Here is a 27,478-nt window from a genome sequence, read left to right as displayed (position 1 = left end):
TGCTAAAGTTGTTTTCCAAGCCTTGAAAGGTGGATAAGCAAGTTGAGTTAACCCCGTAATAAATATGGGTTAAATCCAGTCCCGTCCCTGGTGTGGTGCTGGGTTTCAAAGACAACCTGGAATGTGCAACATTCTGGCCTTACCAGTAAACTGCCATCTCAGGTCGGTCAGAGTCACTTCAAATTGTTGGATCCTTTAGGGAGCACAAATTTTCCGTACATGTTGCTCCTCCTGTTTACTTCTGGGGAGAAACTTTCACCTAGGTGTATTGTGAGAGCTTTGGTTCCCTCATCTAAGAAAAGATGTGCTGGCTTTGGAGATAGTCCAGAGGAGATTCACGAGAATGATCCCAGGAATGAAAGGATTAACGTACAGGAAGTGTTTAATGGCCCTGGACCTATACACACAGGGGTTTAGGAAAATGAGGGAGGATCTCATTGAAACCTATGGAATATTGAAAGGCATGGAAAGAGTGGATGTTTCTTGTAGTGGGGGAGTCTAGGACCGGAGGGCACAGCCTCAGAATAGAGGGACAACCATTTAGAACAGAGATGAGGAGAAATTTCTTTAGCCAGAGGTGGTGAATCTGTGGAATTCATTGCTGCAGACAGCTGCAGATATTAAGTATATTTAAAGCGGGGGTTGATTGGTTCTCAATTAGTAAGGGTGCCAAAGGTTACAGGAAGACAGGAGAAGAGGATTGAGAGGGATAATAAATCAGCCATGATGGAATGGTGGAGCAGACTCAATGGGCCGAATGGCCTAATTCTGTCTTTTTGTCTCCATGTTTGCTCAAGTACACCAGCTAACTCCTGAACAGGATAGCTGTGCTCAATTAGTAGAAATGGGCTTGGTCTCGGGGTAAGCAGTAACTCCAGAGAGAACTGGCTCTAGGAGAACAGGTTACCGGCCTGTTGTTGGATGATGGTGAAAACTGGGGTAGCAGTTACAGATCTACACGGTTTGTTGGTTTGACCTGATGTCTGCTTGCACCCACAGGTCGGGAAGTTGATTGAGTTGCTGGCAGGCAAAGCCGGCGTCCTTGACGGCAGGTTCCATTATGGTACTGCTTTCGGAGGGAGCAAAGTGAAGGATGTGTGTGAGGATCTGATTCGATACGGCTACAACTATCTGGGCAAGGATTATGTCACCTCCGGAATCACTGGGTATGACAGATGTGGGGTTTAATCAATGGGTTTGGGCCGGCAAGGGTAGGGTACACACAGAAGCCTTCAAGGGCTATGGGGGGTCTGATACCAAAAGTTATGTAAAAGTGCTGAACATGCTCGATGGACTGAATGGACTCCTGCTTTCTGTGTTGCTTTCCCTCAAGCTGTGATGATTAAGTGGTGATTTAAAGGGTTGTTCAGAATTCTGCAGTGTCTGATCTGAGTGCATGAGTGGAAGGGAGAGGTATATTCACAGTGCCAGCTGTCAGTGAGGCACTAACTAGTGGGAAGGGTGCAGTGTGTCACAGAGGGGGCGCACTGTAGTGGCGACAGTGAATCCTGAATAGACTAGGGGAGGAATAAGAAGAGGGGGTGAATTTCCCCTAGTGAGAGGGAGAAGGCCAAATCATTGAGTATATTTAAAGCAGAGGTTGAAAGGCTCTTAATTAGTCATGGCATCAAAGGTCACAGGGAGAAGGCAGAAGACTGGAGTTGAGAGGGTGAATAAATCAGCCGTGATGGAACAGTGGAGTGAACTCGTGAGCTAAATCACCAGCTCTGCCCTTATGTCTTATGGTCTGAAAACAAATGGAAGGACAAAGTGTGTTATGGGGATGTGACAGCAGAGAACCCCTATCACCCAGCGTAGACTGGGCTAGGAATAGGAAAAGTAAGTTGGTTAAATTACCAGACTAGAGGTCCAGAACTCTGAATTCAAGTGGGGTTCCACGGTAGCATAGTGGATAAAACAATGCCTTTGCAGTTCAGGGCGTCAGAGTTTGGACTTCAATTCTGACATCCTCTGTAAGAATGCAAACACGATTAACTTTGCCTCCAACTTTCACCCTGCCCTCAAGTTTACCTGGTCCATTTCTGACACCTCCCTCCCCTCTCTAGATCTTTCTGTCTCTATCTCTGGAGACAGCTTATCCACTGATGTCTACTATAAGCCTACTGACTCTCACAGCTATCTGGACTATTCCTCTTCTCACCCTGTCTCTTGCAAAAATGCCATCCCCCTTCTTGCAATTCCTCCATCTCCGCCGCATCTGCTCTCAGGATGAGGCTTTTCATTCCAGGACGAAGGAGATGTCCTCCTTTTTTTAAAGAAAGGGCCTTCCCTTCCTCCACCATCAACTCTGCTCTCAAACGCATCTCCCCCATTTCACGCACATCTGCTCTCACTCCATCCTCCCGCCACCCCACTAGGAATAGGATTCCCCTGGTCCTCACCTACCACCCCACCAGCCTCCGGGTCCAACATATTATTCTCCGTAACTTCCGCCACCTCCAATGGGATCCCACCACTAAGCACATCTTTCCCTCCCCCCCTCTCTCTGCATTCCACAGGGATCGCTCCCTACGCGACTCCCTTGTCCATTCATCCCCCCCATCCCTCCCCACTGATCTCCCTCCTGGCACTTATCCTTGTAAGCGGAACATGCCCTTACACTTCCTCCCTCACCACCATTCAGGGCCCCAGACAGTCCTTCCAGGTGAGGCGACACTTCACCTGTGAGTCGACTGGGGTGATATACTGCGTCTGGTGCTCCCGATGTCGCCTTCTATATATTGGCGAGACCCGCCGCAGACTGGGAGATCGTTTTGCTGAACACCTACGCTCTGTCCGCCAGAGAAAGCAGGATCTCCCAGTGGCCACACATTTTAATTCCACATCCCATTTCCATTCTGACATGTCTATCCACGGCCTCCTCTACTGTAAAGATGAAGCCACACTCAGGTTGGAGGAACAACACCTTATATTCTGTCTAGGTAGCCTCCAACCTGATGGCATGAACATCGACTTCTCTAACTTCCGCTAAGGCCCCACCTCCCCCTCGTACCCCATCTGTTATTTATTTATATACACATATTCTTTCTCTCACTCTCCTTTTTCTCCCTCTGTCCCTCTGACTATACCCCTTGCCCATCCTCTGGGTTCCCCCCCGCTTGTCTTTCTCCCTAGGCCTCCTGTTCCATGATCCTCTCATATTCCTTTTGCCAATCAACTGTCCAGCTCTTGGCTCCGTCCCTCCACCTCCTGTCTTCTCCTATCATTTCGGATCTCCCCCTCGCCCTCCCACTTTCAAATCTCGTACTAGCTTTTCCTTCAGTTAGTCCTGACGAAGGGTCTCAGCCTGAAACGTCGACTGCACCTCTTCCTAGAGATGCTGCCTGGCTGCTGCATTCACCAGCAACTTTGATGTGTGTTGATCCTCTGTAAGAATGTTTGTTCGTTCATCCACGTGCACATGAGTTTTCTCCCAGAGTCCAAAACATACTGATTAGTAGGTTAATTGGCTGTTGTAAATTGTCCTGTGATTAGGCGAGGGTTAAATGGGTGGATTTTTGGGCAGCGTGGCTCAGTGGGCCAGAAGGGCCTGTTTTGTGTTGTAGCTCTAAATACAATTTTTTTAATATTTCTGAGGTGCTTTTAGGACACTTCAGAGAGGAGGTCCCACCTGGTATTCTGGTATTCTGGTCCAGAGGGTGAGTTCATGTGGGATCTGGTGTGAGCTGGCCAAGTGGGTACAAGATTGGCTTGTTGGTAGGAGTCAGATTGTGATAATGGAGGAACTGCTGCTGGACCTACCACTGATCGTCATCTGTAGTGATGATTTGGATGAGGGTGTAGGTGGTGTGATTAGTAAGTGTGCCAATGATACTAAAGTAGATGGTATCACAGACAGTGAAGAACAGCATCTATTATTTCAGCTGGGTACATGAGCCAAGAAGTACCAGACAACCTTTATAAGACATTAGTCAGGCCACACTTGGAGTATTGTCAACAGTTTTGGGTCCCTTATCCCAGAAAGGATGTGTTGTCATTGGAGAAAGTCCAGAGGAGGTTCACGAGAATGTTTCTGGGAATGAAGGGGTTAATATATGAAGAGCGTTTGGCAGCTTTGGGCCTGTACTCACTGGAATTTAGAAGAATGTGTGGGAATCTCATTGAAACCTACAAATGTTGAAAGGACTAGAAAGGGTGGATGTAGAGAGCATGTTTCCTATGGTGGGGGTATCCAGAACTAGCGGGCACAGCCTCAAGATTGAGGGGTGACCTTTTAGCATAGAAATAAGGAGGATTTTTTTTTCAGCCAGAGAGTAGTAAATCTGTGGAATGCTACGCTACAGACTGCAATAGCGGAAGTTGATCATTTCCCGATTGGTCAAGGCATCAAAGGAAATGGCAAGAAGGGAGGTGTATGGGGTTGAGTGGGACCTGGGATCAGCCATGATGGAATGGCAGAGCAGACTTGATGGGCTGAATGGCCTAATTCTTTCTGCTCCTATGTCTTATTTAACTTGGACGTGTGTGAAGTGATGCATTTTACTAAGTTGAACAGGGCAGAATTTACAGAGTGAAAAGCAGGGCCCTGGGGAGTGCTGTAGGACAGAGAGACCCAGGGGTACAAGAACATAGTTCCCTGAGCAGGTGAAGAATGCGCACTGAATGGTTGTTTCCGTCAGACAGGAGATGGAGTACAAGAGTTGGGATGTTTTGTAACAGCTGTATAGATCATTGGTGAGACCACACCTGGAATAATGTGAGCAATTCTGGTCAGCACACAATTGGAAAGATGTGAATAGAAAGCTGCAGAAGAGACTCAGGAGGATGTGACCAGGACTGGAGGGAAATAGAATCAGGTTTATTATTACTGATGTATGTCATCAAACGTGTTGTTTTGTGGCAGCAGTACTATGCAATACATAAAATATACTTTTTAAAAAAGGAGGGAGAGAGAAACCGGGGAATTATAGACCGGTTAGCCTAACATCGATGGTGGGGAAAATGCTGGAGTCAGTTATCAAAGATGTGATAACAGCACATTTGGAAAGCGGTGAAATCATCGGACAAAGTCAGCATGGATTTGTGAAAGGAAAATCACGTCTGACGAATCTCATAGAATTTTTTGAAGATGTAACTAGTAGACTGGATGGGGGAGAACCAGTGGATGTGGTATATTTGGATTTTCAGAAGGCTTTTGACAAGGTCCCACACAGGAGATTAGTGTGCAAACTTAAAGCACATGGTATTGGGGGTAAGGTATTGGTGTGGGTGGAGAATTGGTTAGCAGACAGGAAGCAAAGAGTGGGAATAAACGGGACCTTTTCAGAATGGCAGGCAGTGACTAGTGGGGTACCGCAAGGCTCAGTGCTGGGACCCCAGTTGTTTACAATATATATTAATGACTTGGATGAGGGAATTAAATGCAGCATCTCCAAGGTTGCGGATGACACGAAGCTGGGCGGCAGTGTTAGCTGTGAGGAGGATGCTAAGAGGATGCAGAGTGACTTGGATAGGTTGGGTGAGTGGGCAAATTCATGGCAGATGCAATTTAATGTGGATAAATGTGAAGTTATCCACTTTGGTGGCAAATGTAGGAAAACAGATTATTATCTGAATGGTGATTGGACAGATTGAGAGAGATTGCGGTGAAGGAACCCTTAGGAGGCAGTGATCATAACATGATTGAGTTCACTGTGAAATTAGAAAAAGAGAAGCCGAAATCTGATGTGTCGGTGTTTCAGTGGAGTAAAGGAAATTGCAGTGGCATGAGAGAGGAACTGGTCAAAGTTGACTGGAAAGAGACACTGGTGGGAAGGACGGCAGAGCAGCAGTGACTGGAGTTTATGAGAGAAGTGAGGAAGGTGCAAGACAGGTATATTCCAAAAAAGAAGGAATTTTCGAATGGAAAAAGGATGCAACCGTGGTTGACAAGAGAAGTCAAAGCCAAAGTTAAAGCAAAGGAGAGGGCATACAAGGAAGCAAAAATTCGTGGGAAGACAGAGGATTGGGAAGTCTTTAAAACCTTACAAAAGGAAACCAAGAAGGTCATTAAGAGAGAAAAGATTAACTATGAAAGGAAACTAGCAAATAATATCGAAGAGGATACTAAAAGCTTTTTCAAGTATATAAAGAGTAAAAGACAGGTGAGAGTAGATATAGGATCGATAGAAAATGATACTGGAGAAATTGTAATGGGAGATGAGATGGCAGAGGAACTGAACAAGTATTTTGCATCAGTCTTCACTGAGGAAGACAGCAGGATACCGGACACTCAAGGGTGGCAGGGAAGAGAAGTGTGCACAGTCACAATTACGACAGAGAAAGTACTCAGGAAGCTGAATAGGCTAAAGGTCGATAAATCTCCTGGACCAGATGGAATGCACCCTCGTGTTCTGAAGGAAGTAGCTGTGGAGATTGCGGAGACATTAGCAATGATCTTTCAAAAGTCGATAGATTCTGGCATGGTTCCGGAGGACTGGAAGATTGCAAATGTCACTCCGCTATTTAAGAAGGGGGCAAGGAAGCAAAAAGGAAATTATAGACCTGTTAGCTTGACGTCGGTGGTTGGGAAGTTGTTGGAGTCGATTGTCAAGGATGAGGTTACAGAGTACCTGGAGGCACATGACAAGATAGGCAGAACTCAGCATGGTTTCCTTAAAGGAAAATCCTGCCTGACAAACCTATTACAATTTTTTGAGGAAATTACCAGTAGGCTAGACAAGGGAGATGCAGTGGATGTTGTATATTTGGATTTTCAGAAGGCCTTTGACAAGGTGCCACACATGAGGCTGCTTAACAAGATAAGAGCCCATAGAATTACAGGAAAGTTACATACGTGGATAGAGTGTTGGCTGATTGGCAGGAAACAGAGAGTGGGAATAAAGGGATCCTATTCTGGTTGGCTGCCGGTTACCAGTGGTGTTCCGCAGGGATCTGTGTTGGGGCTGCTTCTTTTTACATTGTACATCAACAATTTTGATTATGGAATAGATGGCTTTGTGGCTAAGTTTGCTGACGATACGAAGATAGGTGGAGGGGCCGGTAGTGCTGAGGAAACGGAGAGTCTGCAGAGAGACTTGGATAGATTGGAAGAATGGGCAGAGAAGTGGCAAATGAAGTACAATGTTGGAAAGTGTATGGTTATGCACTTTGGCAGAAAAAATAAACGGGCAGACTATTATTTAAATGGAGAAAGAATTCAAAGTTCTGAGATGCAACGGGACTTGGGAGTCCTCGTACAGGATTCCCTTAAAGTTAACCTCCAGGTTGAATTGGTAGTGAAGAAGGCGAATGCAATGTTGGCATTCATTTCTAGAGGAGTAGAGTATAGGAGCAGGGATGTGATGTTGAGGCTCTATAAGGCGCTGGTGAGACCTCACTTGGAGTACTGTGGGCAGTTTTGGTCTCCTTATTTAAGAAAGGATGTGCTGACGTTGGAGAGGGTACAGAGAAGATTTACTAGAATGATTCCGGGAATGAGAGGGTTAACACATGAGGAACGTTTGTCCGCTCTTGGACTGTATTCCTTGGAGTTTAGAAGAATGAGGGGAGACCTCAAGAAACATTTCGAATGTTAAAAGGCATGGACAGAGTGGATGTGGCAAAGTTGTTTCCCATGATGGGGGAGTCTAGTACGAGAGGGCATGACTTCAGAATTGAAGGGTGCCCTTTCAGAACAGAAATGTGAAAAAAAATTTTTAGTCAGAGGGTGGTGAATCTATGGAATTTGTTGCCACAGGCAGCAGTGGAGGCCAAGTCATTGGGTGTCTTTAAGGCAGAGATTGATAGGTATCTGAGTAGCCAGGGCATCAAAGGTTATGGTGAGAAGGCGGGGCAGTGGGACTAAATAAGATAAAATGGATCAGCTCATGATAAAATGGCAGAGCAGACTCGATGGGCCGAATGGCCTACTTCTGCTCCTTTGTCTTATGGTCTTATGGTGGCCGATTAGGAAAAGGGGAGGTGCAACGAGACCTGGGTGTCATTATACACCAGTCATTGAAAGTGGGCATGCAGGTACAGCAGGCGGTGAAAAAGGCGAATGGTATGCTGGCATCTATAGCGAGAGCATTCGAGTACAGGAGCAGGGAGGTACTACTGCAGTCGTACAAGGCCTTGGTGAGACCACACTTGGAGTATTGTGTGCAGTTTTGGCCCCCTAATCTGAGGAAAGACATCCTTGCCATAGAGGGAGTACAAAGAAGGTTCACCAGATTGATTCCTGGGATGGCAGGACTTCCATATGAAGAAAGACTGGATGAACTAGGCTTGTACTCGTTGGAATTTAGAAGATTGAGGGGGGATCTGATTGAAACGTATAAAATCCTAAAGGGATTGGACAGGCTAGTTGCAGGAAGATTGTTCCCGATGTTGGGGAAGTCCAGAACGAGGGGTCACAGTTTGAGGATAAGGGGTAAGCCTTTTAGGACTGAGATTAGGAAAAACTTCTTCACACAGAGAGTGGTGAATCTGTGGAATTCTCTGCCACAGGAAACAGTTGAGGCCAGTTCATTGGCTATATTTAAGAGGGAGTTAGATATGGCCCTTGTGGCTACGGGGATCAGGGGGTATGGAGGGAAGGCTGGTGCAGGGTTCTGAGTTGGATGATCAGCCATGATCATAATAAATGGCGGTGCAGGCTCAAAGGGCCGAATGGCCTACTCCTGCACCTATTTTCTATGTTTCTATATTATAAATTACAATAAGAAATATTGTAAATAAGTAGCACAAAAAGAGTAAAAATACTAAGGTAGTGTTCATGGGTTCATTGTCCTTTCAGAAATCTGATGGCAAAAAGGAAGAAACTGTTCCTAAAACATTGAGTGTGTGTCTTTAGGCTCCTGTACCTCCCTCTTGATGGTAGCCAAGAGAAGAGGGCATGTTCTGGGTGATGGGGGTCCTGAATGATGGATGCTGCCTTGTGAAGATATCCTCACTGCTGGGGGAGCTGTTGCCTATGATGGAGCTGGCTGAGTTTACGGCCTTCGCAGCTTTTTCCGATCCTGTGCAGTGGCCCCTCCGTACCAGACGGTGATGCAACCCATTGGAATGCTCTCCACGGTACATGTGTAGAAATTTGCTAAAGTCTTTGGTGATAGACCAAACCTCCTCAAACTTCAAATGACATACAGCTGTTGGCATGCCTTTAAAGAGAGTTTTTGAACTTGCCACTCTTTTCCCTCACAGGGGCAGATGAGCACACTCACGCTTGGTCTGTTTTCCCTTGCAGAGAGCCTTTGGAAGCGTACATCTACTTTGGTCCTGTGTATTACCAGAAGCTGAAGCATATGGTCCTCGACAAGATGCACGCTCGAGCCCGAGGTCCCCGGGCTGTTCTCACCCGGTGAGCCATTACCACTGTGGTTACTTTTACTTCATTCACTGTTACAATAATTATGTTTTGCTATGATTCCTCCTCCTCTCCCTCTCCCACCCTCTCTCTTCCTCTTCTCACTCCCTCCCTCCCTTTCTCCCTCCATCTCTCTCCCTCTCCCTCCTCCTCTGTCCTTCCCTCTCCCTCACAATCCCCTCTTCCCCCACCCCAATCATTATTGGAGCTTCAGGTAGTGTTTCTGTAGCTCTGGGATACGAGATAGGGCTTCTGTTGTTACGAGATGGGGCTTCTAGCCCCATGCCCAGTCCTCCTCCTTTCACAGCCGGTGTTGGGACCGTCTATGGCGGTATTTTGCTATGATTCTGAGGCGTCCATTTGATCGGATGCTGGTTGGATTATTTGATTGTGTAAGGTGAGAATTGCGGAAGTGTGGTACTCAGATTTACTTCGATAGTGGACTGTCTGCGTTAGTGTGAGATGGGCTGTACAACCTTTCACTGGGTGTCAAATCTTTCACACAGCTTCAGTCTGTTACTCCTGTAATCTGAGAATTTAACCAGAAGTAACAAACTACGATGTGAGGTCCAAAATCCCAGTGAAGGATATCGACCTAAAATGTCGACTGTCTCTTCCTGTCCATTGATGCTGCCTGAGCTGCTGAGTTCCTGTAGCCTGTTCAAACATTACTTAGATATATCTTGACTGATCTGTCCCACATTTATCTGCCATTGGTATATGGAAGCACAAAATGTTGCAATCCTAATCCAGTGCTGAATTAGGAAGGCTCATGGAATATGAGACAAGGTACGGAGTATGAAATTAGCAAAGGTTTAATGCACAAAAATTAGCAGACCTTCAAGGAAAATTAAAACAACTTCAAGTTGTAGATAGCAACAAAAGTAATTCAAATGGAAAACAGGAAATTAGGAAATTGCAAAGTGAAATTGATGATATTTATACGTTGGAAACTCAAAGAAATTTTCTTTACCTGAGACAAAAGAATTATGAAGTAGGAGGTAAATCAGCTAGATTATTAGCATATAAATTACGAAAACAACAAGCAGACAATACAATTCATAAAATAAAGAATCCAAAGACAAAGCTTGTGGAGAGTACAATAGGGAAAATTCAAGAGAGTTTTGAAACATATTATCGAGAGCTGTACTCCCAACCCCGGGCCCCCAGTGAGCCCTATATAGACAGTGTATTGAATTTTTTAGATCTACCTAAACTTACAGATTTACAAAATGAAAGTTTATTACAACCAGTAACTGTCAAAGAACTGAACGTGGCCATCTCTAGGTTAAAGGCTGGAAAGTCCCCGGGTTCTGATGGGTTTACCTCAGAGTGGTACAAGTCCCTGAAGACACAGTTAGCCCCATTACTACTTAACACCTTTAATTGGATCTTGCAGAGAGGAGAAACTCCACCTTCCTGGAGAGAAGCGATTATTTCAGTTATTCCTAAAGAGGGTAAAGATAAACTAGAATGTGGCAATTGTCGGCCAATTAGTGTTCTTAATTTAGATTACAAACTATTTACATCTATATTAGCGCGCAGATTGGAAAAGCTTTTACCTGGCCTAATCCATTTAGACCAGACTGGCTTTATTCAACAAAGACAAACACAGGACAACATAAGGAGAACTCTGCACATATTAGAACAGGTTAATAAGAACGAGACAGAGACAATGGTAGTAGGATTGGACGCTGAGAAAGCTTTTGATTCGGTTAGTTGGGCATTCCTATACAGAGTGTTAGAGAAGATTCGGCTTTCAAGAAAGGTTTATTAAAGTAATTCAGACTCTATATGACAGCCCTACAGCCCGAATTAAGATAAATGGGGACCTCTCTGACTCCTTCATTTTAGAGAGAGGCACTAGACAGGGATGCCCAATTTCTCCTCTCCTTTTTGCGCTATATATTGAACCGCTTGCCCAACTAATAAGACAGAGCGAAATCGTAAAAGGTATCAAGGTGGCAGGGATTGAACAGAAAGTGGCGTTATTCACAGATGATGTTTTGGTCTATCTGAGTGAACCAGAAAAATCATTTATAGGATTGTTTACACTGTTGGATGACTTTGGGAAAATATCAGGTTATAAAATAAATGTAAAGAAAACGCAGGTTATGTCCCTAAATTATACACCATCCAAAAAATTGCAGGATACATACGATCTTAAGTGGGAAGCTAAATCATTAAAATATTTAGGAATAACCCTGCCGAAGGATCTTTCAACACTGTCACAGGTAAATTATGGGCCATTAATCTCAGAGATAAAAGCAGATATGCATAGATGGAATCTTATCCCCTTTTTAAGTTTAAATTCAAGGATAAATACTATAAAAATGAATATTCTTCCTCGGTTATTGTATTTTTTTCCGTACTTTACCGGTGGAGGTGAATGATAATCAATTCAGGGAATGGGACAAATGGATTTCCCGCTTCATTTGGCAAGGAAGGAAACCTAGAATTCAATATAACACCTTACAGTTAGGGAAGGAAGGAGGAGGTATGGTTCTTCCTTGCCTGAGAAATTATTTTTATGCCTCACAGATAACCCCTCTGTTATATTGGTGTAATAGGGAATATAAGGCTAGATGGAAGGAAATAGAATTTGGATTAGTTGACAGTTTTCCTCTTCAGGCCTCAATAGCTGACAAAGGATTGATGGCCCAGTTGGAAAAATTTAATAATGCTTGGATAAATCTTACATTAAAAGTATGGCAGAAGGTGGTTAATTCATGTGGAATTAATAACATGTTAAAACTCTTTAGATGATGGCTAAATCTAATACCACCTACATTAGAAGATTGGTACGAAATTATCTTGGAAATATTTAAAATGGAAAAGTTGACTTACTCCCTGAGAACTCAAAACGAAACATTTTATCAAATCTGGAATAAATGGATTGAATATATAACCCCAATGCGAGCAGACTTTAGATGACTCTCCTAATGATTTATATTGCTCTTCTCATCAACACAGTAATATTGCTAACGTAAACACCCCTAGTCTAAATGTTTGTTTTTTTTTTGGAAAATAGAGAATTAACACAAGTAAGGGGAAAGATTTGGGAAAGGGATAAAAAAAAATGAAAAAATTAAGTAAGTAAGTACATAGGGATTGGATAATTATGTCTGCGGGCAGGAACAAGCATGAACAAATTGGGATATAAACACCTACAATGGTTGGTATATAGGCTTGTATGCAACATTTTGGACCAGTGGAAATGGTCCGGAAGGGTTGTATGGAAACTATTATTACCATTTTTCTTAACAACTAATTTCATTACTTAGCCTAATAGGTTAGATTTACCACAGTACATAATTATCTATTTAAATGTTTATTTTCCTTTTATATCATCTCAATGTGTACTTAAGAATGTATAAATAATTGTAGTTTTATACATATAAAAAAATGGAAAAGGTTATATGTGTGAAAAAAGTACATGATAATTGTGAATTCCTTATCCAAATAAAAATAAAATTAAAAAAAAAGAAATTAGCAAAGGTTTGATGCCACTTTACGAGACCAGATGTGGGATTCTGTGTGACCGTTCGGTCTCCGTATTGAAGGCGGGGTGGAGTTACATCAGGGCGATTGCAGGCTCCCAACACTGATTCTTGGGGGGAAGGGGAAGGTTGAGCAGTCACAGAGCACAGGAACATGCCCTTTGACCCAACTGGTCCATGCAAACCAAGATTCCCATCAGAGCCAGTGTGATTTACCTGTTTATCACCCTACCTTTCCTGTGCATGCACCCATACAGGTATCTCTTCCCATATCTCTCTATCCTTCCCGTCCATGTACCTGTCCAGGAATCAATTCCCATATCCCTCTACCTTTCCTGTCCAGATATCTGTTCCCATCACCTCCCTCTGATGCTCCTCCCCCCCCCCTTCCTCCAGCTCTGAATCTCTTTCACCAATCAGCTTCCCAGCTCTTTACTTCTCCCCAGTTTCACCTATCACTTTGTGGTTCTTCTGACCCTCCCCCCACTTTCTTAATCTGACTCCTCATCTTTTTCTCCAGTCCCGCCAAAGAGCCTGGCCCAAAGCATTGACTGTACTCGTCTCCATAGACGCTGCCTGGCCTGCTGAGTTCCTCCAGTATTTTGTGTGTGTTGCAGAGATCTTTAAGAGATGTTTAGATAGGCAGATGAATGTGTGGAAAATGGAAGGATATGGACATTGTGTAAGGCACAGGGATTGGTTTAGTTGGCCATTTGATTACTAATTTAATTGGTATAGTATAACATTGTGGGCTGAAGGACTTGTTGCTGTACTGTACTAGTCTATGTTCTATGTTCCTGCCCAAGTGTCTTTTAAATATTGTTAATATAACAATAAACATAACCATTTCCTCAGGTTTATTATAGAAACATAGAAAACCCACAGCGCAATACAGGCCCTTCAGCCCACAATGTCGTACCGAACATGTACTTACTTTAGAAATTACCTAAGGTTACCCATAGCCCTCTATTTTTCTCAATTCCATGTACCTATCTGGGAGCCTCTTAAAAGACCCTATTGTATCTGCCTCCACCACTGTTCCCAGCAGCCCATTCCACACACTCACCACTCTCTGTGTAATAAAAAAACTTACCTCTGACATCTCCTCTGTACCTACTTCCAAGCACCTTAAAACTGTGCCCTCTTGTGTTAGCAATTTCAGCCCTGGGAAAAAGCCTCTGACTATCCACACGATTAATGCCTCTCATCATCTTATACACCTCTATCAGGTCACCTCTCATCCTCCGTCACTCCAAGGAGAAAAGGCCAAGTTCACTCAACCTATTCTCATAAGGCATGCTCCCCAATCCAGGCAACATCTTTGTAAATCTCCTCTGCACCTTTTCTATGGTTTCCATGTCCTTCCTGTAGTGAGGTGACCAGCACTGAGCACAGTACTCCAAATGGGGTCTGACCAGGGTCCTGTATAGCTGTAATTATCACTGACGTTGTGAAATGCATTGTTTCGCAGCAGTAGTACATTGCAATACATTAAAAAATACTACAATCTATAGTAAATGAATAAGTAATCCATATGAGGCAGCTCGTACCACGTAGCAACCTCCCTTTGGCTGAAAAAGTTGCCCCTCAGGTTCCAACTATATCTCTTCCTCTCGCTTTAAACCCGTGCCACCTGGTTCTTGATTCCACATCCCTAAGGAAGAGACTGTATTCACCTTATCTGTGCCCCTCGTGATTTTATACACCTCTATAAGGTCACCCCTCGGTCTCATACACTCCAGGGAATAAAGTCCAACCTGCCCAGCCTCTCTTCTTAAGTGTTGAGGAATGAAAAGTAATCTTAATGAGACTCAGGATTCTGAGGAGTGATGAATGGGTGCTGAAAAGATGGTGCAGAAGGGAAAGAGGGAGAAGAGGGGGGTGGTAGTGATAGGGGACTCAATAGTCAGAGGAACAGAAAGGAGATTCTGTGGCCATGAACGGGGCACCCGGATGGTATGTTGCTTGCAACACACGTAAAAGTTGCTGGTGAATGCAGCAGCAGTCCAGGCAGCATCTCTTGGAAGAGGTACAGTCGACGTTTCAGGCCGAGACCCTTCGTCAGGACTAACTGAAGGAAGAGCTAGTAAGAGATTTGAAAGTTGGAGGGGGAGGGGGAGATCCAAAATGATAGGAGAAGACAGGAGGGGGAGGGATGGAGCCAAGAGCTGGACAGGTGATTGGCAAAAGGGATACGAGAGGATCATGGGACAGGAGGCCCAGGGAGAAAGAAAACAGGGAGGGGGGAAGAAAGCCCAGAGGATGGGCAAGGGGTATGTTGTCTCCCAGGTGCCTGGGTCAGGGACGTCTCGGATCACGTACATAACATTTTGAAGAGGGAGGGAGAGCAGCCAGATGTCTTGGTACATGTTGGTACCAATGACATAGGAAGGAAAAGCAGAGGTCCTGAAGAGAGAATTTCGAGAGCTAGGCAGAAAGCTGAGAAGCAGGACGTCCAGGGTAGTAATTTCTCGGATTGCTACTTATGCCATGTGCCAATGAGGCTAGATTTGGCAGATAAATGCGTGACTAAGAAGTTGGTGCGGGGACAGGGCTTCAGATTCTTGGATCATTGCGATCTCTTCTGGGGGAGGTATGACCTGTTCAAGAGTGTCGTATTGCACCTGAATGCAAGGGGAAATTAAAGTGTAGCCACTGGGAAATCCCGCTTTTCCTGGCGGACAGAATGTAGGTGCTCAGCGAAGCAGTCTCCCAATCTACGTCGGGTCTTGCCGATATACAGGAGGCCACACCGGGAGCACCGGACACAGTAGATGGCCCCAACAGACTCACGGCTGAAGTGTTGCTTCACCCGGAAGGGCTGTTTGGGGCCCTGAATGGTAGTGAGGTGGGAGGTGGGGAGGGGGGGGATGTAGGGGCAGGTGAAGCACGTGTTCTTGTCTTTGCTGTATTGTTGTCTTGCTGCATGACCCACTTTCTCTTGAGCTTCAGTTCACGGATAGATACCCCAACATTTTCCTATAGAATTTACTGGTACAATTCAGAATTCATAGTTCCATCAATGATGACAAACGGTCCTGGTCCCGAGGCAGCAAAGCAGGCCCAAGCCGTGACACTGCCACCACCACGTTTCACAGATGGGATGACGTTCTTGTGCTGGAATGCAGGTTTGCTTTTTGCCAAACATAATGCTTCTCACTTAAGCCAAGAAGTTCTATTTTGGACTCATCCGTCCACAGAACATTCTTCCAGTAGCCTTCTGGTTTATCCATGTCTCTGAGGCCGACGTGAGAACATCCTTCTGGCCCAGGTAGGGTACTAAAGACCTCTGCTCATCAACTGGTTCTTCAACCTCTCACTTCGGCAGTCTGACATATCCACCTGCTTCAATTATACCAGTGTCTAAGAAGAACATGGTAACCAGTCTCAATGACTATTGTCCAGTAGCGCTTACATCCACAGTGATGAAGTGTTACGAGAGATTGGTGATGAAATATATCAACTCCTGCCTGAGAAGCAACTTGGATCCACTCCAATTTGCCTACCAGCACAAATGGTCTACGGCAAATGCCATTTCATTGGCTCTTCACTAAATTCTGGAATATCTAAACAGCAAAAATGCATATATCAGGAAACACACACAGAAAGTTGCTGGTGAACGCAGCAGGCCAAGCAGCATCTATAGGAAGAGGCGCAGTCGACGTTTCAGGCCGAGACCCTTCGTCAGGACTAACTGAAGGAAGAGTGAGTAAGGGATTTGAAAGCTGGAGGGGAAGGGGGAGATGCAAAATGATAGGAGAAGACAGGAGGGGGAGGGATAGAGCCGAGAGCTGGACAGGTGATAGGCAAAAGGGGATATGAGAGGATCATGGGATCAGGGGGAGAGGAGGCCTAGGGAGAAAAAGGGGAAGGGGGGGAAGCCCAGAGGATGGGCAAGGGGTTACAGGGAGAGGGACAGAGGGAGAAAAAAGGAAAAGAGAAAAAATAATAAATAAATAAATAAATGAGGGATGGGGTACGAAGTGGGGGGGGGCATTAACGGAAGTTAGAGAAGTCAGTGTTCATGCCACCAGGTTGGAGGCTACCCAGATGGAATATAAAGTGTTGTTCCTCAAACCTGAGTGTGGCTTCATCTTGGCAGTAGAAGAGGCCGTGGATAGACATATCAGAATGGGAATGGGACGTTAAATACATCAGGATGCTCTTTATCGACTACAGTTGGGCATTCAATACTATCTTCCCCTCAAAACTCATCAATGAGCTGAAGACCTTGGCCTCAATACTTCCTTGTGCAATTGGATCCTCCATTTCCTCACTTGCAGACCCCCAGACATTTTGGATTGGCAACAACATCTCAAAAGGTTCAAAGGTTGATTTGTTATCAAAGTATACAACTTGAAATTCTTCTTCTGCGGGTAGCCACGAAACCAAGAAAGAAAAGAAAGGCAGCATGATCACCAACTCCCAAAAAATCCCTCGGCTGCATGAATAAAATAAACAAAAATGGAACAGGCACATTAATCCCCAAATCCATCTCCCAGACAAAAGACCGAACAAAAACGGAACAGGCACCTTAACCATCAAATCCCTCCTCCTGCACAAAATAAGCTAACAAAATGGAACAGGCACATCAATACCCAAATCCCCTCCCACACAAAAAAAATAAAATCAGAACAGCACCTTAACACCAAAATTCCTCTTCCCCACACAAAAAAATGAACAAAACGGAGCAGGCACGTTAACCCCCAAATCCCCTCCCCACACAAAAAAAAAGAAGAAAGAGCAGGCGAAAAGCATATAATATGTAAAAAAAATCTATACGACTGAATAAAGTCTGTAGTGCAAGTCCACGTCCAAAATGCAGAAAACCTGGGCAACATTCACCGGGCCCAGCGGTTGACCCTTCCCTCTCCATAGCAGAGCCACAAAACTATAGGCAGCCGGACTTACCACACTCCATGCTTCAATCTTCCTACTTGTAATCAGCAAAATAGAGTCAAGCAACTGTATATAGATAGAGTCAACCCCATCTCTCAGTCTTCACGTTCGCAGTCTCTGTCTCTGGGAATCCACTTGGAGTCTGCAGAGCGCTGAAGCACCAAAACTATCTCCAACCTTCCACATTCGGCTCCTTGTTTCAATCTCCCTCTTCACTTTAACCAGCAAACATTGGAAGCTTTAATCGGTAAAGCAGAGTCGAACGTCAGCTTGCAGCCTGCCCACCATGAAGTTCCTGCACGCTGCTTCTGCCTCCCGGAATCCCCTTGGAGACTACAGAGCGCTGGAATACCCAAACAATTTCCAAGCAGCAAATCACAGGCTCCAGTAGTTCCAGAATCACATCCAAGATGAAAAACAAATGTAAAAGACATAAATAAAGTGAAATATATGGTTCCATGATTTATCCAGGAGATGTCGACCAAAGGAGCATTGTTACACAGTGGCCATCTTGACTATCTTGATTTCCTCCACAATCTCCATCAGCACAGGTGCACCACAGGGCTGTGTGCTTAGCCCCCTGCTCTACTCACTTTATACTTACAACTGTGTGGCTAAGCACAGCTACAATGCCTTATTCAAGTTTGCCAATGACACCACTGTCATGGGCGAAATCGAAGGTGGTGACGAATCACATATAGGAAAGAGACTGAAAATCTGGTTGAGTGATGCCACAACAACAACCTCATACTCAATGTCAGCAAGACCAAGGAGCTGATTATTGACTCCAGGAGGAGGAAATCGGAGGTCCATGAGCCAGTCCTCATCGGGGATCAGAGGTGGAGAGGGTCAGCAACTTTAAATTCCTCGGTGCTAACATTTCCCAAGACCTGTCCTGGGCCCGGCACATAAGTGCAATTACGAAGAAAGCACAACAGCGCCTCTACTTCCTGAGGAACTTTGTGAAGATTCGGCATAGTATCTAAAATTTTGACAAACTATGTATGTGTGATGGAGTGTATATTGACTGGCTGCATCACAGCCTGGTATGGAAACACCAATATCTTTGAACCATGGGAGAAAGGGGAGGAGGAGGGGCACCAAGAGGGAGGTGATAGGCAGGTGAGGAGAAGCTGTAAGAGGGGGTCTAGAGTGAGGAAATGAAGAAGGGGGGAGGGGGAGAAATTACCAGAAGTTGGAGAAATCAATATTCATGCTATCAGGTGTTGCTCCTCCAACTTGAGAGTGGCCTCCTCATGGCAGTCCCTCCCAACCTCCTCCCCCCACCCACCTGGCTTCACCTAACACCTTCTTGCTTGTACCCTTCCTTTCTCCACCTTCCTGTTCTGGCTTTTCCCCCTTCCTTTCCAGTCCTGCAGAAGGGTCTCGGCCTGAAACGTTGACTGCTTATTCATTTCCATAGATGCTGACCGGCTTGCTGAGTTCCTCCAGCATTTTGTGTGTGTTGCTCTGGATTTCCAGCGTCTGCAGAATATCTTGTGGTTGTGAAATACTGCAGCCCAGTGTGTCTGTGCTTCTCACTTGTATGTGTTTCAGTGACTTGATAAGAGTGGGAGGCATGGGATTGGTCAATGCAGACGAATCAAGCCAGGTTTAATCCTTTTCCTCTGTTGCTGGGATGATACAGGGTGATGTTAAATGGGTTACAGTTTTCACAATTCAATACTGTGCAAGTTAGCTTCCACGTTGAATCCACTTTTGGAGCTCAGCCTGACAATCTGTGTGAACCTTCCCTGGCAGGCAGCCAACAGAAGGACGCTCTCGTGATGGAGGGTTGCGCTTAGGTGAGATGGAGAGGGATTGTCTGATCGGCTATGGTGCCAGCATGATGCTGCTGGAAAGGTTAATGATCTCCAGTGACGCATTTGAAGTGGACGTCTGTGGACTATGTGGACTGCTGGGGTACTCTGGTTGGTGAGTATCTGGGCTTCTATTCTCTGCCGTCGATGTGGTACTGAGAGTATGTCTGATGCTCAGTTGTGTCACAGTGGGCAACTCCCCCACCTCCGTCAAAGGTTAGACCAGTACCTTCTCCCTTGTGGATGTAGCAGACTCCTTGGCTTTATTTTGAAGATTAAGGTCTTCACCCCGCTCATGGACTGTTTGTCCCACTCCCATCAAGAAGAAGGCTACATTACAGCCATGCCAGGACCACTAGACTCAAAAACAGTTACTTTCCCCAAGTGGTAAGGCTGATCACTAACCCACCCCTCCACACCCCCAACTATCACTACTTTATCATTTCCTTTTGGAGTCTGCTTATGTGCACACACTTTATGGACACACAATCAATCAATGTATAGAAGCTATCTTATGTATTTGTATTTATTTTGTTATTGTGTTCTTTATGCTTATTCTGTTTTGTAGTGCTGCATCAGATCCAAAGTAACAATAATTTCAATTTTCTTTACACGTAGGTAGGAAAAGCAAGGAGGTCCTGAAGAGAGATTTTAGGGAGCTATGTAGAAAGCTGAAAAACAGGACCTCCAGGGTTGCAATCTCTGGATTACTGCCTGAACCCAAGGGGGCCAACATCCTTGCAGGCAGGTTTGCTAGAGCTGTTGGGGAGGGCTCAAAGAAATTTGGCATGGACCAGAGTAATAGAGCTGAGGATGGAGCAGTTGGTTTACAAGCATGACAGTGTGTAGTGAGACTGTGAGGAAGGACTGGCAGGTGATAGGGCAAAATTGCAGTCAGTGGGATGAATTGCAGTGTAAACAGGGTGACAAAATCGTAAAGGGTGTTGGATACAGGACCAAAGGTGTTATATTTGAATGTACGCAGTATACAAAATAAAGTAGATGAACCTGTAGCAGTTAGAGATTGGCATGTATAATGTTGTGAGTCGTGGCTGAAAGAAGACTATAGTTGGGAGCTTACCATCCAAGGATGCACATTGTATCGAAAGGACAGGCAGGCAGGCGGAGGAGTTGCAGCTCTGTTGGTAAAAATGAAGTCAAGTCCTTAGAAAGAGGTGATATAGCATCAGAAGATGTAGAATCCTTGTGGGTAGAGTTAAGAAACTGGGAGGGTAAGAAGACGTGATGGGAGTTACAGCAGGCCTCCAAACAGTAGCCAGGATGTGGTCTGCAAGTTACAATGGGAGATAGAAAAGACCTGTCAAAAGGGCAATGTTGCTATAGTCATGGAGGACTCCAATATGCAACTAGATTGGGGAAAATTGGGTTGGTGCTGGATCCCAAGAGAGAGAATTTGTAGAATGCCTATTAGGTGGCTTTTTAGAGCAGTTGTGGTTGAGCCCGCTAGAGGATCAACTAAAACAGACAAAATGCTGGAGGAACTCAGCAGGCCGGGCAGCATCTACGGAAAAAAAGTACAGTCACTGCTTCGGGCCGAAGCCCTTTGGTAGGACGGGTTTTGGCCCAAGATGGCAACTGTACTTTTTTTCCATAGGTGCTGCCTGGCCTGCTGAGTCCCTCCAGCATTTTGTGTGTGTTGCTCGTGTACCTCTCACTTTGGCTAGCAGCTAAATATAGGGGGTGATAGCCTCTGCCCTGGCCCGGCCCAACTTAAGAAATCTCATTTGGATGGATGCTGCGCGATGTGTCCCCCGTTACAAATCAGTACCCCGAAGTAACAAACATAATATGCGATTAAACGATTAAATTTATAATTCTTACTTTGACTGTATGGTTAGTAAAGAAAACGGGAAAAAAAAGAAATAAAGGGCCCAGTCTTATGAAACAGTCGGTTGCGCAAAGTTGGAGCTCACTGATAAGCCATCGACCTCCTCCGATCGTCCCCTCGGACCCTCGCTCCAAGTCCACTCCATCCGGTGGTCTTCCAACTCTCTCCATTCGTGTCTTCTCTCCTCATCTCTCCCCGGCAAACGACCACGAAAATCTATCTTACAGGCTCACAAGAAAGAACAACAGCATTCCAAACCCCGTTATCTCTAGTCATAACCCAAACATTGCTGCTACAGAGAAACCATTACATTGTCAGTGAAACCTTACAGCATGTTACACTTGGATTTCCAGCATCTGCAGATTTTGTAGAGCAGCGGTCCCCAACCACCAGGCTGCAGACCGGTACTGGGCCGCAAAGCATGTGCTACCGGGCCGCGCGGAAACGATATGAGTCAGCTGCACCTTTCCTCATTCCCTGTCATGCACTGTTGAACTTGAACATAGGGTTGCCAACTGTCCCGTATTTGCTGGGACATCCCATATATTGGGCTAAATTGGTTTGTCCCATACGGGACTGCCCTTGTTCCGTACTTCCCCCGCTAAGGTAGAGCATTCCTATGAAACCTTCCATGCCGAAATGGTGTAAAGCGAAGAAGCAATTACCATTAATTTATATGGGAAAAATTTTTGAGCATTCCCAGACCCAAAAAATAACCTACCAAATCATACCAAATAACACTAAGATATAGTAAAAGCAGGAATGATATGACAAATACACAGCCTATATAAAGTAGAAATAATGTATGTACAGTATAGTCAGGAAGATAAGCCAAAAGTGATATTTGGGAAAAAAATCGGCATGTACGCGCATGCGCACACAGGTGCCCGTGCAAGGCTTCTTGATCATGGTAGTCTTTTTGGGGTAAAGTGTCCCAGGATTTGACTGCTACTTTTGTTACTTATTTGGGAGTGAGAAAGTTGACAAACCTAACTGTAAAAGACATGTTGAGGTGAGTTTAACCCTACTTGAACACCGCCCCCCCCGCCCCCGGTCGGCTGGTCCGCAAGAATATTGTCAATATTAAACCAGTCCACGGTGCAAAAATGGTTGGGAACCCCTGTTGTAGGGGATCAGTTATTCTGGATTGGGTGTTGTGTAATGAATAGGATCTGATTAGGAGCTTAAGGTAAAGGAACCCTTAAGAGGCAGTGATTATTATATGATAGATTTTGCACTGCAGTTTGAGAGAGAAAAGCTAAAGTGAAACATATCAGTGTTCTATTGGAGTAAAGGGAATTACAGAGGCATGACAGAAGAGTTGGCCAAAGTTGATTGGAAGGGAACACTAGCAGGGATAATGGCAAGACAGCAGTGGCTAGAGTTTTTGGGAGCAATTCAGAAGATGCGGGATAGATACATACCAAAGAAGTTTTCTGAAGGCAGGATGATGCAATGATGCAACTGTGGCTGACAAGGAACACTGGTATACTTTCCTTGTAATTCATCTATGTGCTGGGCCCAGGACAAGAAATCTGATGTTAACATCCAAGAATTTAAAGCTTCTGACTCTCTCCACCGCCAATGCAGACTGGCCTATGTCCACCCTCCTTCCCTTTCCTGAAGTCAACAATCAGGCCTTTAGTTTTGCTGATGTTGAGCAGCTCCACCCAACCAGGTATCCTGACTTGTCGACTCCTGTGATTTGTCGTAACCTCAGCACTGTCATCAGCTAATTTGAAGATGACATCAGAGCTGTTTTTATAATCCATTCTCCCTAGTCACCGTGGAACTCATGTGACTTCATCTTCTAGATCAGCCTACCATGAGGAGCCTGGTCAAATGTTTTACTGAAGTCCATGTAGGCAATAACCGCACAACCCACATCAGTCATCTTCATCACCTCCTCAAAAACCTCAATCAAATTTGTAAGATGTGCAAATTTATTCTTGAGTGGTCCTATCCTTTCCCTAGTTAGGATGCATAGTGGCGTCACAGTTAACGTAATGCTTTACAGTGACAGACGTAAGGTTAAGGTTCAATTCCTGCCACTGTCTGTAAGGAGTTTGTACACTCACCTCATGACCACATGGGTTTTATCTGGGTACTCTACTGTCCTCCCACGTTCCAGACACACAGTGTTAGTGAGTTCTGGGAAGGCCACGTTGGTGCTGGAAGCATGGCGTTACTTGCAGCCGTCCCCCAGCACAATCCTTGCTGATTTGATTTGACACAACCAACACATTTCACTCTATGTTTCAGTGTTCATGTGGCAAGTAAAGCTAATCTTTATCTCTTAGTGTAGGTATAAGATGTACGGTACTGTGCAAAAGTCAAAAAAATTCTGTAAAGCCAAGATGCTTTCAAAAATAATTAAATGAAAAGTTTCTAAATATCAAAAAGAACTATAAGCACCCATAAACAGTAAAAGAAAACTAAATCAATTCAATAGGTAGTGCGATTGCCCTTTGCCTGTAAACTGCATCAATTCTCTTAGGTACACTGTTATGCAGTTTGATAGGAAAATCACCTGGTTGGTTGTTCCAAGCATCTTGGAAAACTTCCTACCATTCTCCTGCAATATTTGTCTGTCTCACTTACTTCTGTCTCTTCAAACCGCCCCAATGTTGTTGAGATCAGGGCTCTGTGGGGGCCATACAGTTCTGTTCCAGAACTCCTTGTTTGTTTTTTCACTGAAGATAGTTCTGTGTTTGGGGTCATTGTCCTGCTGCAGAGTGAAGTTGGAACTGATCAGACACCTCCCTGATGGTATTGTGTGATGGATGAAAATCTGCTTGTACTTCTCAGCATTGAGGACTCCATTAATTCTGATCAGATCACCAACTCCATTTACAGAAATGCGGCCCTAAACCTTCAGGGAACCTTTGTGGTGCTTCACTGTTGGCTGCAGACACTCGTCCATGTAGGACTCTCCAGCTCTTCTACAGAAAAACTGCCTCCTGTTTGAGCCAAAAATTTCAAATTTTGACTCATCAGTCTAGAGTGCTACCATTGTTCAGCAGCTCAGTCCTTGTGTTTTTATGCATAGGGGAGTCTCTTGGCTTTGTTTCCACTTTGGAGGAATGGCTTTTTGACAGCAACTCTTCCATGAAGATCACTCTGACAAGATGTCTGAAGCGTAGTGGGGTGTACTTGGGTTCCAGTGGTTTCTGTGAGTACAGAGCTGAAAGTAGTGCTGGACTTCCAATTTAGAAGGAACATCAGTTTGATGTATCTCTCATGTGCTGCTCTCGGTTTCCATGACCAGCCACTGCATTTCTTTACCTGTTTCTCTGTGCTTCTTCAGAAGAGCTTGGACAGCACATCTTGAGATTCCTGTCTGCTGTGAAATTTCTGCAGGGAGAGACCTTGCTGATACTGGATGACCACCTTGTGACTTGTTGCTATGCTCACTCTTGCCATAGTGTAAGAATTGATAATTTGAAGGTTAAACTGTCTCATCTTTGCCACACCTTCACCTTTGAGTTTGGTTGTCCTACGCCCAGTTTGATTCTTTCTACATACGTTTCTGTTTCAGTTCATCAGTGCAGTTCATTATGTCATTGATCATTAGCACCTGTTTGTTACCTTTGCTTAATCATGTACTGACAAAGTAATCAAGTCCTTTTTGAAAAGAGGTCTGTTACTTAATGTTACTTTCTTTAATAAAATAGAGAAATTTCTCTAACATTTTTTTTGGGGAAAATGGAAATATGAAATTTGCTCTTTTCTACCGACACACTAACGCTGAAGCTAAAAAATAAACACCTAAAACAAAATGTGTATTAAAAATCTAGGGTGCCTAAGACTTTTGCAGAGTACTATATGTAAGCAGATTTGAGAAAACAGGGGTTTGAGGTTTTGGGCAATGGAAACAGTCTGAGTGAGGACAAATGTTTTAGACCAGGGGTTCATGAACACATAAGACCATAAGATATAGGAGCAGAATTAGGCCATTCGGCCCATCGAGTCTGCACCGCCATTTCATCATGGCTGATCCAATTTTCCTCTCAGCCCCAATCTCCTACCTTCTCCCCGTAACCTTTCATGCCCTGACCAATCAAGAATCTATCAGCCTGTCTTAAATATAAAGACTTGTACTCCACAGCCCCTCGGACCCCTCTGTTAATGGTAGGGGTTCATCACATAAAGGGTTGGGAATGTGAGGTTGTGGAGCTCAGCCTGCAGTGGAGGTGGAGTCAGACAGAATTCATTGATGGGTCGCGAGGACAGAGCAGGCTTTCTCCATGTGGAGCTGGTGGGCTGAGAGAGCTGAACCATTTTTGACCAGCAGCAGAGAGGAGTGCAGTTAACGATATTGGGTAGCATGGGGGTGGGGAAACAGGAGAGAGATGGAGGAGGTTTGGTCTGTTTGGCAGGGGGTGGTCCTAGGGAGGAGTGGATGGGGATGATGAGGGGTCACAATCCTGTGACTGAAGAGTGCTTTGTCTTTCTAGGTGTCATTATTGCAAATCTTCCTGTCACGTCTCGTCTCTGCGAATCCCATATGCCTGTAAGCTGCTGTTCCAAGAGCTTCAATCCATGAACATTGTTCCCAGGCTGAAGCTGGCCAGATACAACGAGTGAGGCATGGTGGAGTGCAAAGGAAGGGTTTGCTGCATGAAGACTCTCTCTCGAGGCTGCAGTTGTGAGAGTGAATCGTCAGCCCGACTGATTTATGCTCCCTCTCCAGCACAGCGTGACGAGGGAGAGAATCGTTTGCTGGTGATTGATGGGCTGATACAATGCCCCCCGCACTGACTCGATCTGCCTTCATAAAGGTCTGGCGAGCTCGCTAGTGTCGAGCAAGCAAAGTTTGTACAAGAAACTGTGTTTGTTCATCGATATTAGTTTTGCTGCTAAACAAGGGAGGCAAAGCAGCTTGCATCATTGAGATGTTAGTCTGCAGCTGGGAGCACTCACTGGCCCTGGCAGATTCACACAAAAAGCGGGCTATTTAATTTAATTTTTGTATTGATGGCGTTGAATGTGGTGAGATATCTTTTGTTCTGTGCGCCATAAATATTTCAATTAAAAGACATTTTTTAAACAAACATTATCTTTGAATAGAGTAAAATTTCTTCTTCTTCTTAAGCCCATCACCCCTGCTGGGGCACAGGCTGCCGACAACAGCTCACCGTAGTCCTCTGTACTGGGCCAGTCTTTCAAGGTGATCCCAGGTGTGGCCCTTCCTCTCCCTGGAGTGAGGTGTTTCGAGCTTCTGTTGGCATTTCTGTAGCTCTGGGTTTTTATGGGATGGAGCTGCCAACCTCATGCCCAACCCTCCTTTCGTATCCAGGCTTAGGACTGTCCGTGGCGGAGTTGAGAAAAATTTCAGCTGGGAGGAAACCCAGGGGGTCACTGGGAGAACGTGCAAACTTCACACAGACTGCGCCCAAGGTCAGTACTAAACCCAGGTCTCTGGAAGAGTGATAGCCACACTGCCTTTGGGCTGCTGCTTTGACCAGGGTACTGAGATTACCTGATGCTCTCCAGTGGTAAGGTATGGCTGCCTGCAAAGGACAGGAGTCAGAGTCACACTGCACAGAGTCTGGCCCTTCATCCCACAATGTAGTGCCGCCCTTTTTACATACTCCAAGATCAAGCTAACCCTTCCCTCCTACATAACCCCCCATATTTCTATCTAAGTCTATATTTCTACCTGTCTAAGAGTTTCTTAAATGTCCCAAATGTATCTGCCTCTACCACCACCTGTGGCAATGCATTTCACATACCACCACTCACTGTGTATAAAACCTACTTCCAACATTCCCCCTGTACCTTCCTCCAATCACCTTAAAATTATGCCTCTTCATATTAGCCATTTGTGTTCTGGGAATGAAGCATTGGCTGTCCACTCAATCCATGTCTCTTATCATCCTGTATACCTTCATCAGATCACCTGTCATCCTCCTTCACTCCAAAGAGAAAAGTCCTACCTCACTGAGCCTATCCTCATAAGACACGCTCTCTAATCCAGGCAGCATTCTGGTAAATCTCCTCTGCACCCTCTAAAGCTTCCATATCCTCCTTATAATGAGGAGTCCAGAACTGAATACAATACTCCAAGTGTGGTCTAACCAGAGATTTATAGAACTGC

The 27,478-nt window shown here is 45.0% G+C and overlaps 1 protein-coding gene across 2 annotated transcripts in view; it reads left to right on the top strand.

Annotated features, from left to right (window-relative positions):
- Nucleotides 1–26,409, top strand: part of polr3b (polymerase (RNA) III (DNA directed) polypeptide B) — a 171,331-nt gene extending 144,922 nt beyond the window's left edge. For both annotated transcript variants that reach the window (XM_063057575.1, XM_063057576.1), the window contains 4 exons: nucleotides 1,000–1,166; nucleotides 9,191–9,304; nucleotides 19,471–19,644; nucleotides 25,836–26,409. In XM_063057575.1, coding sequence (XP_062913645.1) covers nucleotides 1,000–1,166; nucleotides 9,191–9,304; nucleotides 19,471–19,644; nucleotides 25,836–25,965 — 585 coding nt within the window. In that variant the 3' untranslated portion in view covers nucleotides 25,966–26,409. The remainder of the gene's footprint in view (nucleotides 1–999; nucleotides 1,167–9,190; nucleotides 9,305–19,470; nucleotides 19,645–25,835) is intronic.
- The last annotated feature ends 1,069 nt before the right edge of the window (nucleotides 26,410–27,478 follow it).

This window comes from Mobula hypostoma, chromosome 9, assembly GCF_963921235.1.
Source record: "Mobula hypostoma chromosome 9, sMobHyp1.1, whole genome shotgun sequence".
Taxonomy (NCBI): Eukaryota; Metazoa; Chordata; class Chondrichthyes; order Myliobatiformes; family Myliobatidae; genus Mobula; species Mobula hypostoma.
Note: the sequence above shows the minus strand (reverse complement) of the source record. Positions and strands in the feature narration are given on the sequence as shown.